At 39.3% G+C, this 16637-nt stretch overlaps 1 protein-coding gene across 4 annotated transcripts in view; it reads right to left on the bottom strand.

Moving 5' to 3' along the window:
* Window positions 1-1250: 1250 nt before the first annotated feature.
* The window catches only part of PKN2 (protein kinase N2), a 55431-nt gene continuing 40044 nt past the window's right edge, over window positions 1251-16637 (bottom strand). For all 4 annotated transcript variants that reach the window (XM_048312866.1, XM_048312867.1, XM_048312869.1 and 1 more), the window contains 16 exons: window positions 14694-14879; window positions 14297-14406; window positions 12237-12380; window positions 12023-12098; window positions 11526-11700; window positions 11151-11280; window positions 10553-10689; window positions 10386-10461; window positions 10212-10303; window positions 9060-9236; window positions 8413-8475; window positions 8241-8317; window positions 6750-6892; window positions 5385-5492; window positions 3725-3805; window positions 1251-3643 (listed from right to left, as the gene is read on the bottom strand). In XM_048312866.1, the coding sequence (XP_048168823.1) occupies window positions 3440-3643; window positions 3725-3805; window positions 5385-5492; window positions 6750-6892; window positions 8241-8317; window positions 8413-8475; window positions 9060-9236; window positions 10212-10303; window positions 10386-10461; window positions 10553-10689; window positions 11151-11280; window positions 11526-11700; window positions 12023-12098; window positions 12237-12380; window positions 14297-14406; window positions 14694-14879 (1979 nt within the window). In that variant the 3' untranslated portion in view covers window positions 1251-3439. The remainder of the gene's footprint in view (window positions 3644-3724; window positions 3806-5384; window positions 5493-6749; window positions 6893-8240; window positions 8318-8412; window positions 8476-9059; window positions 9237-10211; window positions 10304-10385; window positions 10462-10552; window positions 10690-11150; window positions 11281-11525; window positions 11701-12022; window positions 12099-12236; window positions 12381-14296; window positions 14407-14693; window positions 14880-16637) is intronic.

A 16637-nucleotide genomic window follows, 5' to 3' on the forward strand; every position in this document is an offset into this window, starting at 1 on the left:
TCCTTTCAGGCATTAGGCATGAGCACTTGACAGGTGAGGGATGAGTGTCTGCAGCTGAAATTGTTGCATACAACACAGGCTGTCTGGACAGGAATTTAAGTGTATCTTTGCAAAGCTCTGAAGTGCAGCAGATGGAGGCAGGGATGTGCAATCCTGCCTTGACCCTGCAGTTCCACAAGCAGTTCCTGTGTCTGCCGGGCTGTGGAGCTGGCAGTAACTGTGCAGCACAAAGAGGCAGAACTGAGAATCTGCTTGATGGGGCAGGTATATTCTGAAGGCCACTTACTACTGGCTGCAGTAGACTGTAGTTAATGTGAAGCATTCCAGGAAAAAGAAGGCCTAGCTCTGAATTGTTTTTTAGGCAGCTCTGACCCCTTTGCTAGCTCCTGCCCTGCCTGTGTCAGCCAGGCCCGGGGGCAGGGCCCGGGGGCAGGGCCCGGGGTGGCAGCGTTTGCCCGGGAGCAGGGCCTGCAGTGCCGGCAGTGGCTCCCCTCAGGCTGGGGGGGCTCTGCTCACCCGGGGATGGGTGTGAGGGAGGTGGCTCGAAGCCAGCCCGGGAGAAGGCAGGAGGCTGAAGGGTTGCATTCCCCACACACAAGTGCAAGGGCAGAGCATCTTCAAGCACCTCCTCTGTTAATTCAACAGCAGTTTCAGACTAGATCCTTGAAACTCAGGAGCCTTGAAAACTCTGGAACAATTTTGTTTAGGCAGGTATGAAGTGTCTGTCTCTGGGCAAAATGGCGTCATGTGAAATTCCATGTGGCTCTTAAGAGTAAAGAATTCTGTTCTAAATGCACTCAGAAAAGAAAGCTTCATCCTCTGTCTAAAGAATGAGCTCAGTGTGGGGTAGGTAGGTATAGATTGTGGTTTGGTTACACAGCTTGCTATGGAATGGTGGGTAGGAAAGAGACTGTAATGAAGCAGTACCCAGGAGTGGGGGTGAGAGTTGTGTCCCCCCTGCCCTCAGAGGAAGCCTGTGAGGGAGAATGCTGAGTCAAGCAGGCCAGACTCCAGCTAACAAGGTCTGCTCCTGTCAGCACTGCTCCAAGCCAGAGACTGCTTTCCTTCAGAAAGAAGGGATGCCAGGAGCCAGTTTGTAATGTTCTTAAAAAAAAAAAAAAATGGAAGCACACTGAGCTCCCACCAAAAGACTGGGTCCCCTCCTGATGGTAAGTTCTTTTCTGAAGTTACCTGTGGAGAAAACATGACCAGCCACTTCAAGAAACAGCAAAATCATGTTTGCGACACAATTTACAAATTACTCTATTTAGAACTTTAATTTGTGATATTAATGACTGCAAAACACTTAGAATGACATTTGTTAAAGGCACATTTCATTTTAATGCATAGTGTACCATTCTAAAATATCCTAATTTCCTTACAAAGTGCTTGAGCAGCCACATACAGATAAAGTATAGCAAAATATATTTACAATCTAGGGTTTAAATCTTAATCTGCCTAAAAATATTTAAAAAACTACAGAGATAAAATTAGTGCTTTTTTCAGCTTAACTGGGTGAACATACCCTCTAATTTTTTCTAATTTTTTTTTTTTTTTTTTTTAGTGATTTGCTTAGATTAAAAAAAGATTTCTGTACAAGATGTAGTTACAAAAAGGTATGTTTGAGGATACTTTTGTAAGTATTAAGCACCCTGTGAGATGCTTGTATATATATATTTGGGAACCAAAAAGGGTGAGCTGACTGTACCTCAAAACTATTGGTTTCAGCTAGATACAGGAACATAATGTTTCTTGTCAATATAGAACCTGGAAACAAGGAATGCTGAGGAGTTGACTCACTCTGCCCAACGTGATTTGTAGCACTGGGGAAGGTGCCTGCCCCACTCCTGTGGGGGACTGGCCTGATTTACACCTAGTAACCATTATTTTATTTTTTTCTCCCTTAAGCTGCTCCCCTGCCTGACCCTGCAGGTCTGTCCAGCATCGTGATTTTAAACCACCACCTTAGTATTGCATACTCCAGTGGTTTGTGTTTCTCTGAATTAATAAAATTACCAGTTTTTAATTGATTTGAGTGTGATGCTCACTGCCTTAGCCCATGAACAGCAAACTCTGGCCAGGATGAAGCTGTGAGGTTCCAGTGCTGAATAGTGCTCGAGGTAAGGACCACGTGGGAAATTTATTTTCCAAGAGTTAATGTCTGCCCACAGAACAGCAAATGCCAAAAATAGGTCTTGGTTTGCAAATACACACAGTGTTTGGTCTAAATTACTTCTCAGCTTTTGAGGTACAGCTTTTAGTGTTAAGGGGTTTATAAAATATACACTGTTTTTATCAAAAATATTCATACATTCTGTTACACATATTGCTTTTTACCCTCAGTAACTGCCAATCCAGGGGCTGGAGGTCAGTGGCCTACATGGATACGTTTTTTTGTTCACTTGGCCACTATGCAACATTGGTGAAGTGGTACAGTTAAATTACTTGCCTGGAGGTAAAAATACATTACAACTTCCAAATATACATGTTCACAGCATGTATACATTGAAAATCCTTGAAGTTTTCTAAGTGATATGATCTTGTACAGCAGACAGAGGAGGTTGGAGGGGGTTAGATAGGGACTGGGAACTTCTCTGCCCCCTCAGGGCACTAGAAAGGCTCGAGGTGAGTATGGAAGGGGCCGGGCCTGGGCCTTTGCAGCTGCTCCGCTCTGGGGCTACACTGAGCAACGTCCTCCTTACATTCCTCATCCCAACCAGGGCCTTAAGCTGTGCTCAAGGAGCTTGAAGGCAAAACTGTTTGGCAAGTGACTTTGGTAAACTTTCCGGATTTTTCTGGATTTTTCTTTGTAATGGAAGCACTTACACAGTTGTTATCTCAAAGGCAAGGTCTTTAACATTTTTCCTAATAAATACCATAGAAAATTTACAAAACAAGGCATATCTGTTCTCAATACCATTATTTTAAGAACACAAGATGAAGGTGTAGAAATGTGTAGTTTTCAAGACTGCGCAATATTTAGCTGAAATCATTTGCCTTCTCCGACTAGAACCGTATTCTGTGTGAGTGTCACCAGTATCCCAACTTATTTCAATGTGGCTGAGTGGAGATTACCTAGCTCAAAGTCTGCTTTTCCCTCTTAAGGCAGATACTTTAAAAAGCGGTATTATCTGCTGTGGAAGAGTGAGAGAAACTGTACAGATCCATGTGTGCCCATGTGCGGGAAGTTCAGCACAGCCTGGGTTCACCAACTCAGCTTAGGAACGCCACAGACCTGCTTTCCAGTGCTCAGATAAAAAACAATATACAAAGAGGCCACTCTTCACAAGAGTGTTAAAACAGTACTTAAAAGGATCTTCATGTGATTTAAAAAAACCCAGAAGCTACAGGTGGCACAGAAAGCAATTGAAGGGTCGGTACTCTTCCGAGAGAGGCATTCTCGTAAGCCAGTCAGCTGGGGCTTCACAGTGTGTGTAAATTAACACCAATCAGCAATGTAATCAAAATCTCTGAACATTTCCTGCTCTTCTTCTGAAAGTATCCTTGGTTCCCGAGGTGGAGTGAGGATAGGTGCTTCAGAGGTAAATTCATCATCAAAATTACTAACATCTTCTCGTCCTCTAATGGTGGGTACGAAAGGAGGCTTGACTTTCTTGGCTAGTAAAGCGTGCCAATCTATTTGCTGTAAAATAAATGAACTGATGTTTAGTTTCCCATCTCTACTCTCTTTGTGTCCTTAGAAATAATACTAGTTTGTACTTACCCTAAAAAAGTGATGCTTTTTCACATCCTCAGCATCTTTCTCTCCAGCTCCAAGACGCCGCTCTGGATTTCTTCGTAGCAGCTGACAAAACATGCAAGGTTTCAGTGGAGAAAATCAGGGAGAGGGATAGGAAGGAGGAAGGATGAGTGTTACATGTAAGAGGCAACACCAAGATGAGGTGGACAGTGAAATTCATACTGCCTGACCTATGGCCAATCCTTGCCCCTTGAAGAAAGGGACAGACAAAGCTTTAGCTTTTAGCAGTGCTCTTTCAGCCTGCCAGCACAGTTCCAGCAGCAGCTGAGCCAGCACCAGTGCCAGAGCAGACTCATCTGTCTCCCTGCAGAGCTGTGCTGCCATGTCTTGGTACTGGAGGTGATCTGGGACAAGGGCTCAGTACGAAGCTCAGAGTGTGAAGTTCCTCTTTGCTGTGAGGGTACAGATTTACATAAGCCAGTGGTTCTTGCTCGGCTCAGAGAAGAGATTACTCTGCTGTCTCAGTGCTCAGCTCCTTCACAGCAGCTGATTTACCATGAGAGGGTTCAAGCTGCTTCATACACTCAGCCAAAGGAAAGGGTTTCTTAACTAACTCCGGGAGCTTGATGCTCCCACTTGTGAATTGTACTGCTCTGAGCAGTCCCCTGTGCCAGGCAGGGCCCAGTAACAGGGTGAGTTGGTATTCGTGATGCAGCCATCAAAAAATAATGTCTACTATATTGTGTATGAAATTCTGTGATGGAAAGAGCATGCACAGAGCTCCAACTAGTAAAGTGCCAGTACAAAGTTCCTGGTACACATATTGTGGGTGCAGTGAAGCAGCACCCTGTCCCCTATGGATACTGACATGACTTTTCACAGCAAAAATACCTTCCCCAGGTACTGCCTTAAAACTGTACTCTGCCTTCTTTAGGCAAACACTCCCTGGGGCTAAGCAATTGTTTTAAGTTACTGAATATTTATGCTATTACTCAGATAGTTATGTCACAGTTACTGTGCTACAGCACATTGCTGAAATGGGTGCTAAACTGATACTCAGCATCAGACATTTATGTAGAGAGGCTGATTCCAAAGGCTTTGGAACTACCTCTCCAGTATTGCCTTTCTATCAGCTGTGGTAAGGTGCTAACTTAGACAGGTTCAACTGCCTGCCTTTGATAAGCAGACACATCTCACTAAGGAATAGCACAAATAACAACCATAACCAAAATCAGCTGTTCCTTGCCAAGAATGGGACTGCAGATGCCATGTGTAGAGTGTTCCCTGCCGCAGTTGGAATGAAACCAAAAAGATTTAGAAGTCTTTGAATTAAAATATTCATGTGACAATGTTAATCTACCAAATAGGTCAATGCAGCAGTGTTCAGCTAGGAAAAGAGAGCTGAACGGCTCAAGTTAGGTAAAACTAGGAAACTTAGTTCAGAGAGAAAATAGAGCCTCAAGTGTTTTACATTTTAAAAAGAAAAACTTGTTCCTAATAAAGTGGAATGGCATAGACAATTTCCATTTAAGGTGACAGGCAGCATGGCACAGAATAAATGAAGCAAGTCAAAAAAAAATTTACAAAGTGCAGGTTCCTGAAGTATTTTGTTCCTCACAAAAGTAATTGTTGGAAGCAGGGCAAGAGGGTGATACTGTAATATTAATTATTAAAATGTTCTTACCCGTCTCATTATTGAGATGGCTTCTGTAGACAGAAATCGTGGATATCTCACTTCATCATTTACAATGCTGTCAAACACCTCTTCTTCATCATCTCCAGGGAAGGGAGACTATAATGAAAATAATCTTAAAAATACTATAAACAGGCTTAAAATCACAATTGAAAACAACATAAACTCAGCTGAATGTTTGGAAATGAAGTCCTCCTTCCCAGAAACAGATACATGGCTTTCCATAACGAAGAGAGAAAAGGCAAGCTGGTATTATCCCATAATTCCTACTGAAGGACTGTGCTTTAAAAATGTGCTTTTAGATGTAGAAACACCTTAAACTGGGATCTTCTTTGAACTCAGGGTGTACAGGGAACATGGAAAGTATCTCTCAGCTCTTCTTTGGGGTAGCTATCATTCACAAATAGTGTGGTCAAGACTAATGTGTTTTTGTAAAATCTTTAGCATGTTGCAGCTCAAGGGTTTTTAAACTGTTTTGAAGTGGCCAGACAGATGTATGTGACACTGTACAAACTTTCTGTCCTTTTTTACCTGAAAGGAAGTAAGCTGAATGATCATCTTTTTTTGAAAAAGAACAAAATTATGAATTTTTAGCATGTGAGCTATCACTGTGCCACCTGGGAGATACTGTTACAAAACAGACCAGAAGGTAGAGCACTATATGCAATGGCAAATAAACTTCTCAATAGTGATTTATTTATACCAGCTCATTTACATGGAACTGGGGCTTCCTGTTTTAGTGTCTTTGGCATAATCTTTCACTGCTATCCAGTTTTATGTGTTAAAGTTCACCTCCATTCAAACTACAGGAGTTAAGAAGCTTATTTTTTCCTCAAAAGTATTTGAAAGCAGAACACTGGTATTGCTGTGGACATCCAGACTTGGTAACAGATGTATCCTGGAAACTTAGCTCCCCCAAACTGTATGTATAGCTGTACTGTACTCTTACTTAGAGACACAGCTATTAATGTGCCATACTGGAATTTGATTTAAGACATAATGATGTAATTAAAAATAAAGCGAAGATTTAGAGGTTAAGTCTTTGACCAGTTACAACTCATTGGCTTTTACAATTGCTGGTAATTCAAGCTTCAGACATGACTTGCCAACTTCTCCAGTGTTACAGCAGCCAATATCAGGTGAGTAGCTGCTCAGTATTTCACACTTCTCTTCCTTGATGACACACATTAAGACGCTCACTGTAAATCTGGGTATGCCTATGCATGCTGCATAATGAATACTGATACTGTGGCAGATACAGGGCATATGAAATGTTGACAGGCTGGTACCTTGAGTTTTGTAACCTTTCAAACATTGCTTAGTTTTATGACTCCACTGTACCTTACTAGAACTTACCTCACCCACTAGCATCTCATAGATAAGAACACCAAGACCCCACCAGTCTACAGCTCTTGTATAGGACGTTTCTGTCAGCACCTCTGGAGCCAGAAATTCCGGTGTGCCACAGAATGTGCTTGTTCTGTCTCCAAATCCCATTCCTGGAAGTTACAGATAATGAAAAGCAAGCAGTATTTTCTGCCATTCCACAACCTATTCCTCCAAGCAGAACCTCTCTCCAGAGCAACTCCAGCTGATACTGTAGATCCAGGGCCTGTGTCCTGAAGGCTCAGGCCAATGGGGTAAAACATTCCCTCCTTCTTCCTCCCTATGCCTTTGTTTCATACGTGCTTCTGTTCAAATTTTTCTTTCCCTCACTATATGCAGTGAGCCAGATTAAGCTTCCAGTTACACCTCTGTCACCCACTTACCTTTGGAAAGAAACAATCTTACTCTCCATTTCTATCAGTTAGCAAAAGAAAATGCAGTACACACTAGTTTAGTCAAACATGCTCCTCTAGATGCTTCTGTAGTGCAAACTACATATAGTAAAGTAAAACATGGAGTGTAGTGAAAGAACCTGGAGCAAAATAAGCCCTGTGGATTAGCCAGCGGGGCAGAGTTTTGGACATCAGCACCACCAGGCCTGATGTGACATGACAAGGGGAGCTGCTGCAGAAAACTTGAGAAAACCATTTATTGTAGCAGTCAGTGAAGGAAAGAGCTTTCCTTCTCATTTTGTTTTGCCATTTACAGAACTTATTTGTAGCTATAGTCACAGGACTTGCCCTGGCACTCACGTTTGAAGACCTACTGAATTTATCCAATTCCCCCTTAGGCTACCTAAAAGGAAAAGATATGGAAGACAAGCTACGCAAAATGAAAAAGGAACTTTGCCCACACAATGGGGTTTTGAGAAAAACACTGTAATAGCTACCTCTATTTGGTAGGTGCCAGTAGTGAGATGCTTGGAAGTAACTTTCTAGGCCTCCCTTTTGGGATAATATCTCAATTTTAGCTATAGTGTACTTTGCACATCATTTCCATATACTTAGAGTTGCAACTATTTCTGAGCTAAAAAATTAGATAATGAATTTGTCAAAAAGTAAGACCTTGGCCTGGATTATAATAGCACTTGATTTTGTTGTACAGTGTCAACATGTTTAGAATGAGGAAACCACCTAAGGCTTTTTCTACTCACTTGTAAAATGTGCAGTGTGCCTTGTTAACAAGCAGAGATGTGATCAAGTAAGAGTCAGAATAGGTGATGCTCACAACCGACAAAAAATAAATAAAAAGAACAGGGCAATGCTCAGGTGCTCCTCATACTTCCCTACTAAGGAACTTCCTCCTATCTCCACATTTGTACAATCAGAGATATTTTTTTTTCCTTCAAATGACATGGTAGATAGACCCTCTACACATCCGGCAGTCCAAAACTCTCAAGGAACAGTCAAGAGTAGGACAGACTATGGAATTCCCCTAGAAAGAAAATTTAATGGCCATTACCTTCTTTGCAAAGACCAAAGTCAGCAATTTTCACAAAGCCTTCTGTGTCCAGCAATAAGTTATCCAACTTCAAATCTCTAAATGAACATTTAAGAACAAAATTGCATCACTTGATGTTTCTTCAGTACTGTTCAGAACAGCTGAAATTCATCTGCTGGAAATGACTACTTACCTGTACACTATCTTGTGCTCATGTAAATACTGAAGTCCAAGAACCACACATGCAGCATAAAATCTGTTGAAAAAGTTAAAATTTCAATGGAATTTCATCGTGATTTTCAGACTGTGAAGTCCATTATTATTGATTTTTTTTTTTTTTAATGAGCCATCCTTTGAAGATTAACAATTGCTTTTTTTGGCACGGATTAGTTTTATGCAAGGCCAGAGTTTTAAAGTCAGATGGCAAAAATGCTCAAACTTGTAGCCTTCAAACTGTAGTATGTTTGCTTGGGCTGGAGGATAAATTTTCTGTAGTGCTCACTGCCATAGTATTGAAGGTTTTCTAAATAGGCTTATTCTTTCCTTTTTAGCCTTGTCTGCTATTTTAACTCTTCATTCAGCTTTTCTATGTAATGTTAAAAAAAGTATCATAAAAATTAAGTATTTGTATATAGATTTTGAATTCAGTGTAGATTCAGACACATTAAACCTGCATGTCTTTTTCTACCAAAATCAGTTAGAATCGCCAACCCTTTTAAAAACTTAAGCAGCATTTACTGAAGTGACATAATGTGGTGGCATGTGGTGATAAAGCCCTTAGTTCTTATCCACTGAGCAAAGTGCCCTTCACTTAATGCCACAGGAAGGGAAGATACTCACACTGCTCTGGGTTCAGAGAAGACATCAGTATGAATGTGCATCATCAGGTCCCCACCAGCAGCATATTCCATTACAAAGCATACGTGATCTTTGGTTTGGAAACAAGCAAAAAGGTTCACCAAGAAGGGATGTCTTACACTATTCACAGTTTCAAATATTCGCTTTTCACACATCAAGCTGCAAACAAAATCAGGAACAATTTAAAACTGAGTGCTGAACCACAGTTTTTCAATTCTCAGAAATTACTGGTATTTTATATTTTATGTTTTTTGCTCTATTCCTCAAGATAAGATAAGAACTTTTTATTTTGTTTTGAGAGAGATTTTAATACAAGGATTTCATACATTTATATTTAGCTTTCTCAAATGAAAAGAGGAAACCTAGCAGTCCATGAAAATTGTGCCCTGACAATTTTCCTTCCAAATACTCAGATTGCATTAACTGTGCATTGATATAACGTGACATTCATTTCAATGAATTTTTATTTTAATTGTTTACAAGACATAAAGTAGAAAACCAGTGACAGTATTATAGACATCTATCTCTAGTAATTCCTGGTTATTTTTCCTTAAACCAATTGTTTAAGTTGTAGGTTATTGTTCATATAGCTATCCTTCTTCCTGCAAATGAATACAGTCACTCTTAAACAGTTGTAAAAACACCTTCTTGGACTAAAACCAAACAGTTTTGTAATGGTCCCTTCCCTTCCAAGCAAATTAAAAAAAAAAAATCTGATTTTTGGGTCAAAAAGATTGAAAAACACCCAACAGTAGAGTATACAAAGGGAAAATATGATGGACAGAGCATGACAGTATGTTACAGGCTGAGAAACAGCAACATAGGTTCTGCCAGTAAAGAAAACAGTCACTGTTATCCCCTAATGTGATTGAAGTAATTAGAATAAATAATTGCAAGAGAACCCGAAAATCAAAAAGAGTATCAGCTTTAAGTCAGAGCTGTAGTTCAGGCATAAGAAGGGCACTAAAACAAACCAGAGGTTACTCTGCTCCCTCCTTGCCCCAGAACAAGACTACAGCAGCCAACTATGCAGGGAGATGCCAACTGACTTTGCTCTTCCATTCAATTCATCAACTGCCTGGTAGAGCACACAATTGATTTATGGAATCCACGTGTTATATTGTACAAACTGACCTGTCTACTTCATCACGAGCCACAATATCTCCTTTCTTTAAGGCTTTAATAGCAAACATCTCGTTTGTGTTTTTGTATTCTGCCAACAGCACCTAAAACAGAAGGGATAAATTTAAGAGCTGTATCCAGTTTTTGATAAAGCCTTGACACTTGATACAGCCTTTTGACATTTACCTTTCCAAAATGTCCTCTGCCCAATACAGCGCAGCATCTGAAATCCTTCAGACTGAACTGAAATCTTTGTTGTGATCTATGTAAATAAAAAAAGTCACAAAGTTTCTAGTTTGTTAGCTGTAAGAAATATTATTCAGATCAAAACAGCAAAACCACTGCTTTTTCACCTTCTATCTTCAGGCTCTCTGGTGTTGGTGTATTTCATGTCTGCATGGGGAACATCAGACTCACAGATTATTTCAGGCTGGAGTTTTGGAACAATACTATTTCTGCCATTTTCAAAATCAAAAGTTGTTACTTCATCCTGTGAAGAACAAGAAACCTGAAAATTTAGAACTGATTGTGAAGGCAGATGAATGCAGAAATTTTACTATAAGCATGTGAAATTCTTCATACACCCAATACCTGGGCTAAAATGGCAAACTTTCAGATGATACAGGTAAGTAAGATTTTAACAGACTGATGAAACCTATTGCTCCAGTTCTTTCTGTTCTTTCTTAATAAAACCATTTTATCCTGAATACTCTAATAGTTTTGGAGCTCTGTTTCTTTTTCTGTGGTGAAACCAATGACAGGGAGTGTTAAACACACCAACCACAGAGAAAGTTTGCTACCAAGAGCAATCAGAGCATTCTATTGAGACAAATCTGTGTGTGGAAGTTAAGGGAGCATGTGCTGATATATAAAGGAAGAAATCCATCATAAAGATGCCAATATTAAAACCTTGTTAAACTGTATAACCCGAGATTCTTAAAAGTTACTTGCCTGAGAAGGCACATCAGGAGCCTTTATCTCAGAGGAAGATTCACATATTTCCCCAAGGGAAGATGCACGGGGTGGAGCAGGTGGAGGCTCAGGCTCAAGTTCAAAGTCCAATTTGGCTACAGGAGAGTCACTGACAAGAAAATAAATAACTCCTCAGTGTATAGCAAAGACTATTTTACTATCTGTAGATTTCTCCTAAACCAAACCTTGTGTGTGTGGATCAAGCTATAAAACAGTTTTCCACAACTAAAACATGGACAGTCTGCAGCCTTGCAGGACAACCAGACTCTGCACACATTGTGTACATTAGGGCAGAAGCATCTCACTGCTCCCTCCTGCGCTCAGGGGCACTGCAAAGCTGCAGGGGTGACCTACCCAGCTGGCAGGGTCAGTTCAGCGAGCTGGGCATCCACCACTGGCCCTGTGGCAGGCACTGGTGCTTGGGGGCTGAAGGTGCCAGAGTGATTCACTGTCGGAATAGCTCTTCTTACCAGCCTTCCCCAAGTGGCAATATTAATATTCATCTGAGGAGCTCTGAGAAATGTTTTGCCTATAGATATTGTGAAAAAAGAAAACAGAGTGCAAGTAATTTCCTTACTCATTACCGAAACCAGTAATTAAAAAAAGCCCATATTAATTAGTTTATAGTTCATGAAGAACAAACTGAATTTGTCATACTCCTTAGCAATTTCTAATTATTCACAATTAAATGCTAATGCATAATAAGGAATTCAAATACAAAAGATTTCTAAGTGCAATGCCAAATCCTTCATATCAACAGCATTATCTGCAGGCAAACATTAGACCTCTGTATAAAAAGTATCACAGATCTATACAATTTTTAAGCTTTAAATTTTATATTGAACAATCACCTTGCTGTTTCGAAAAAATTTTCTTCTGCCTCTGGAGTTTTGGTCTTCTTTCAATAACTGGATTAAAAAACGTAACCTGCAGTTCAAATAACGTGTGTTATAATTCAAGTTTCACAACAAAATGCATTCTTAAAAGTTTAAGGAAAACTTGCTAAACTATTCTGCAACGTAATACTTGCAAGGATGTTCAAGTGCTTCAAAGAAACAGTCTTACCTCTGCAAACAGAGTGCCCTGGGGTTCAAGATAGAGACACATGCCATGCCGCTGGTTATCCAGGAAATCTTCTAACCTCAGAAACTTTACTGCACACAGAGATCTCCAGTCACGCCAATAAACTGAGATTTCTAATTCACGTGACTATGACAGGAAACACAGACACAGGAAATCACTTATTAGAATTGTTCTGCAAGAGTTACCACAGTACAACTGTTAAGATCAAGCAACTCAAGGATCAAGATGCAGAGCAGTTACTTTAACTGGCTGTCAGAGCTAACCAGTCAGACTGAACAAGCTCTCATTAGGGTGATCACAGCATTTCACTTCAGTTCAGATGTGATCTCCAGTGTACAAATACAAGCATAGGTGTAAAATTTCCCCTGAGAGTAGAAGCAGAAAGCCACAGTCACCAGACTTTTTGGGTCAGTCTAACAACACTGCTTGATTGAGATGTATTAGCTCAAGCTCTGACAACAAAGTCTAACTTGTGTTTAGAAACCCCAATTTTAGTAGTTTCCACATTACCTGCAAGTATCAACTTAACTTCATGCCTGCAGACATTTTAGTACCTGCATGTACACAATGATGAAAAACCATATAGAGTATCTCTAGAAACGCATACACTTTTTGTAACATGGTCATGAAGAGGGACCAAAAACTTTAAACTAACAGGACCTACTGCTGTATCTTGCTAATGTGATTTATGTATTCTTAGGGTGTCTTATATGTGTGTTAAAAAAACCTGTCCCAGAAGTGAAGAATCTTGCAATACAATGTAGCAGCAGCATTGTATGTTACTAGTTTAATTGCATCTTGATACATCAGTTTACTGTCTACCACAGTTATGATACATTTTAAAAGAAGTAGAAGTCAGGAAGAAGCACCAGATGAAACAATAACGGGGTTTGGATTGTGCATTTCAAGTACATAAGGATTCACAGAATATTCTGAGTTGGAAGAGACCCAAATGGATCATCAAGTCCAACTCTTAAGTGAATGATCCATATGGGGATTGAACCCCCACCTTGGTGTTACCAGCACCATGCTTTGTCCTGCTGAGCCAGTCTCAGGATATGTGGCCAGGAACAGCAGAAGCAAAGTCCTTTTCTGGCACCAAAAAGCCAAGCTCTTAAACAGAGACCATGACTCATAGGAGGCTGGCAGGAGCAGCTACTACACCAAGTAGTTTAAGTCTTAATCTGAGAATAATTGAGGCTTCAGGGCTCCACAGCTGCTTGGTTTTTTTCTGCATTACTCCTACCTGTAACCTGAATTTCTCTACCTGCAAGTCTGAAGTTGCTTTCTTCCTAGACGGAAGGAATCTGGATTGGGGCTCAGCGGGAAAAAAGCAAAAACAGGAAAGCGGCTTTTATTTTTTCTCATGTGAGAAGCATGTACTGGAGTAAGCATGTACTGGAGATAACATTTAAGCTCCTAAAATACAGTGTAACTTTCAGTCTATATTTAACACTGACAGAAAAAAATAATCTTTGTACCTTAAAATACTAGGACTATCAGGTATCTAAAAAAAATGCTTGATTAAATATATATAACATAAATTCTACTTCCAGAGTATCAATTCAATACTTGTGCCCTCCAAGTAACATTTAAAGTTATAAGAAAGAACTATTAATGAATTTATTATTCCTGAAGAATTGACCAGCTGCAGATGAGAACACTTCTATAAAAACACTGTAAAAATTCTATGACATGGTTTTACCAAAACACCCAAACTGTACTTGATATCGCAATTTACTGATAAATAAATAAAAGCTGATGATCCAAATAAGAATGTAAACTACATCTATCACAATCTAAAAACCCACTAAGGGTTAGATCTTGGCAAAAATATTACATCAGTTTGTAAGTTGGAAAAGATGTCTAGAATGCTGGCCCAGCACAACAGCCTGACCCCAGGGAGCTCACTCTAGTAAAGATGGGAATACTGCACTTACGGAATTTGAACAAAATGACAGCGACGGGGGAGAAAAAAAGCAACACAAAATTAATACAAAGAATCAACTACAGCTGTCAATGAAATCAGGCCACATTTTTACCCTGTCTAGTTCCAGTGTAAATTTCTGATCCCATGACTGATTGGAAATCGGTTTCCAGCTAGTTTGACCAACCACAGTGTTATCCAGCTTCAGTACAGCACAGACTTCATCTGTAAGTAAAGTACACAAACTCAGCTTAAATCTTTAAGAGGATTTTACACAAACAAAAAATTCTCCAGTAAGTTTCTCTTAGAAATATAATCTCATATTTAATTGGTTCTTATGGGCATAACAGTGTTGTTGTGCTTTTGCTTTTGTTAACAGCTTAACAGGTGAAGAAACATTTACGTTTAAAGCTTGAATCAATTTAGTATTTTAAATTACAGAACACATCATGCCCATGAAAATTTAAATAGAAGATATGCATAAAAATAAGAGAAGTAAGGGTATACTGAACTGGACAAGTCATCAGTTTTCAGAAGGTTTCTACTACTTCCACTTTTACTTTTACTGGGTCTGCTTATGAAAGATGATCGGGCTTCATTTGGACTCCAACCAGGTAATGTAATTGATGTGGCTTTTGATCGACCAGGGACATTTTCCAAAATATCTTGGCAGCCCATGAGCCTCACTTCCAGGGTACCTAGAAGAAGATGGACAATGATTTATCAAAGACTTCTGCTCTTAAGTAAACCAAGTGAATGACTAACGACTGATTGATGGCAATAGCTCACATTCTGACTCCCACAGGGTATAACAGAAATATCAGATGAAATCAAAAGACAAATCCAAGACACACATATATATTGAAAATAAAAGCATTAAAAGTCAACTATGTGGGACTCAACCTTCTAGAAAAGAGCAACAGTTCACCAAGGTAACATAAAATAAATTTTTGTTCTGTGTCTCAGAAGTTTCTTTGTTTTCTTCACTTGGGACCTAACTGACTTGGGTTCAAGTTGTTAGCAATGTCACTTTTTACGACTGACAAATTTCAAGTTTCTTATTAAAACAATGAATCTTGCAGATGGAGCAATAAGAATTTTTAATGAGTTTTATATAGCTAATTAATATTGGATAAAATTAACAAACTATTGAGACTACAGATTTGCTTAAGAAATTGCACACTAAGAAATCACATTCGCCTGCTGCATGCTGAAGTCAAATTTGAGTTAGTATGTAATTTAAAATCATTGAATTGTTCCAAGTTGAGTGAATTTGGATTTACAAAAGCTGAGACAAGAAGCTATTCTTCAACAAGCTATTCTTCCAAATCTTCTACATCTTTAACCAAATGAGGTATAGAGGCTGCTGTTCAAATTGAAAAGAGTTTCCTCCAGCAGCACAAAAACATCTGAATACCACAGATGGTACAAGAATGGTAGGCTGGCTTCATCCTGTACAAGATAATGTCTAAAACTGTGACACCACCGACTGGCAAAATCAACTGCTAGAAGTGGTGAAATCAGCCAGTTCATAATCAGTGTCAGCTAGAAATGCAGCTCTGAAATGCAGTCTTCTTTTGATAGCAAATGTATTTAACCATGAAACTTAAAAGTACTCTTCTGTAACAGAAACTTAAGTCAGACTTAACCTAGAAATGATCTGGCAACATCATAGCCCACAGAACAGACACCAAGAAACCAGTCTAAGAAGAAATCCCAACCTGTAGGAAGCTAACAGCCGTAAGTGACAGCTAAGCATTAGGCTATGAAGACAAAGAGATGCTATTGGCTTCCGAAACAGGTTAAAAGGTAAAAGAATACTTCATTCCCAAACTCTGTTTAGAAAAAAAAAAGATATTAATAAGCAGAAAAGCTATACTCTTGTATAAGGAATGGATGCAAATCAGAAAGTTATGTTGATGCACGTTAAGAAGTATGACAGTAGCACTGCTCTATTTTTCACAAAGCATTAGAGGCAAAACACAGAGACACTGTTCATTTAAATCCAGCTCAATACAAAAGCTCTTTGTATGGGCAATATGAAAGTGAAACTACTAAGAACTTCACAAGCATGTAGCTTTGTTTTGTCAATTTCTGTTAAAAACTTTTCATATGTATCAGTAAATCACCTGTAAAGAGAAATTGTGACTATAATGTATTTGATCCTTGATTATGTATTACAGGAAAAGAAAAAAATAGCAAGCTGTTTTATACTCAAGGCATGATAGTTCCTGCCTACAGTCACTGATCATTTGAGATTTCATTTGATGAGAAAAGTTCCTCTTACCACACGACCTTACAAGGACTCTTGGCTGAGGTACTGATAAACCACAATGCAAGAGAAATAGACTTGCTCCATTTTTTTCTTATTCTTATTCTTCTTATTATTGTAGGTTAGCAGAAGACTTCCTCTTTTTGTTTTAAAATATAACCCTACTGTACTTCAAAACTAAATT

This window comes from Corvus hawaiiensis, chromosome 9, assembly GCF_020740725.1.
Source record: "Corvus hawaiiensis isolate bCorHaw1 chromosome 9, bCorHaw1.pri.cur, whole genome shotgun sequence".
Lineage (NCBI taxonomy): Eukaryota > Metazoa > Chordata > Aves > Passeriformes > Corvidae > Corvus > Corvus hawaiiensis.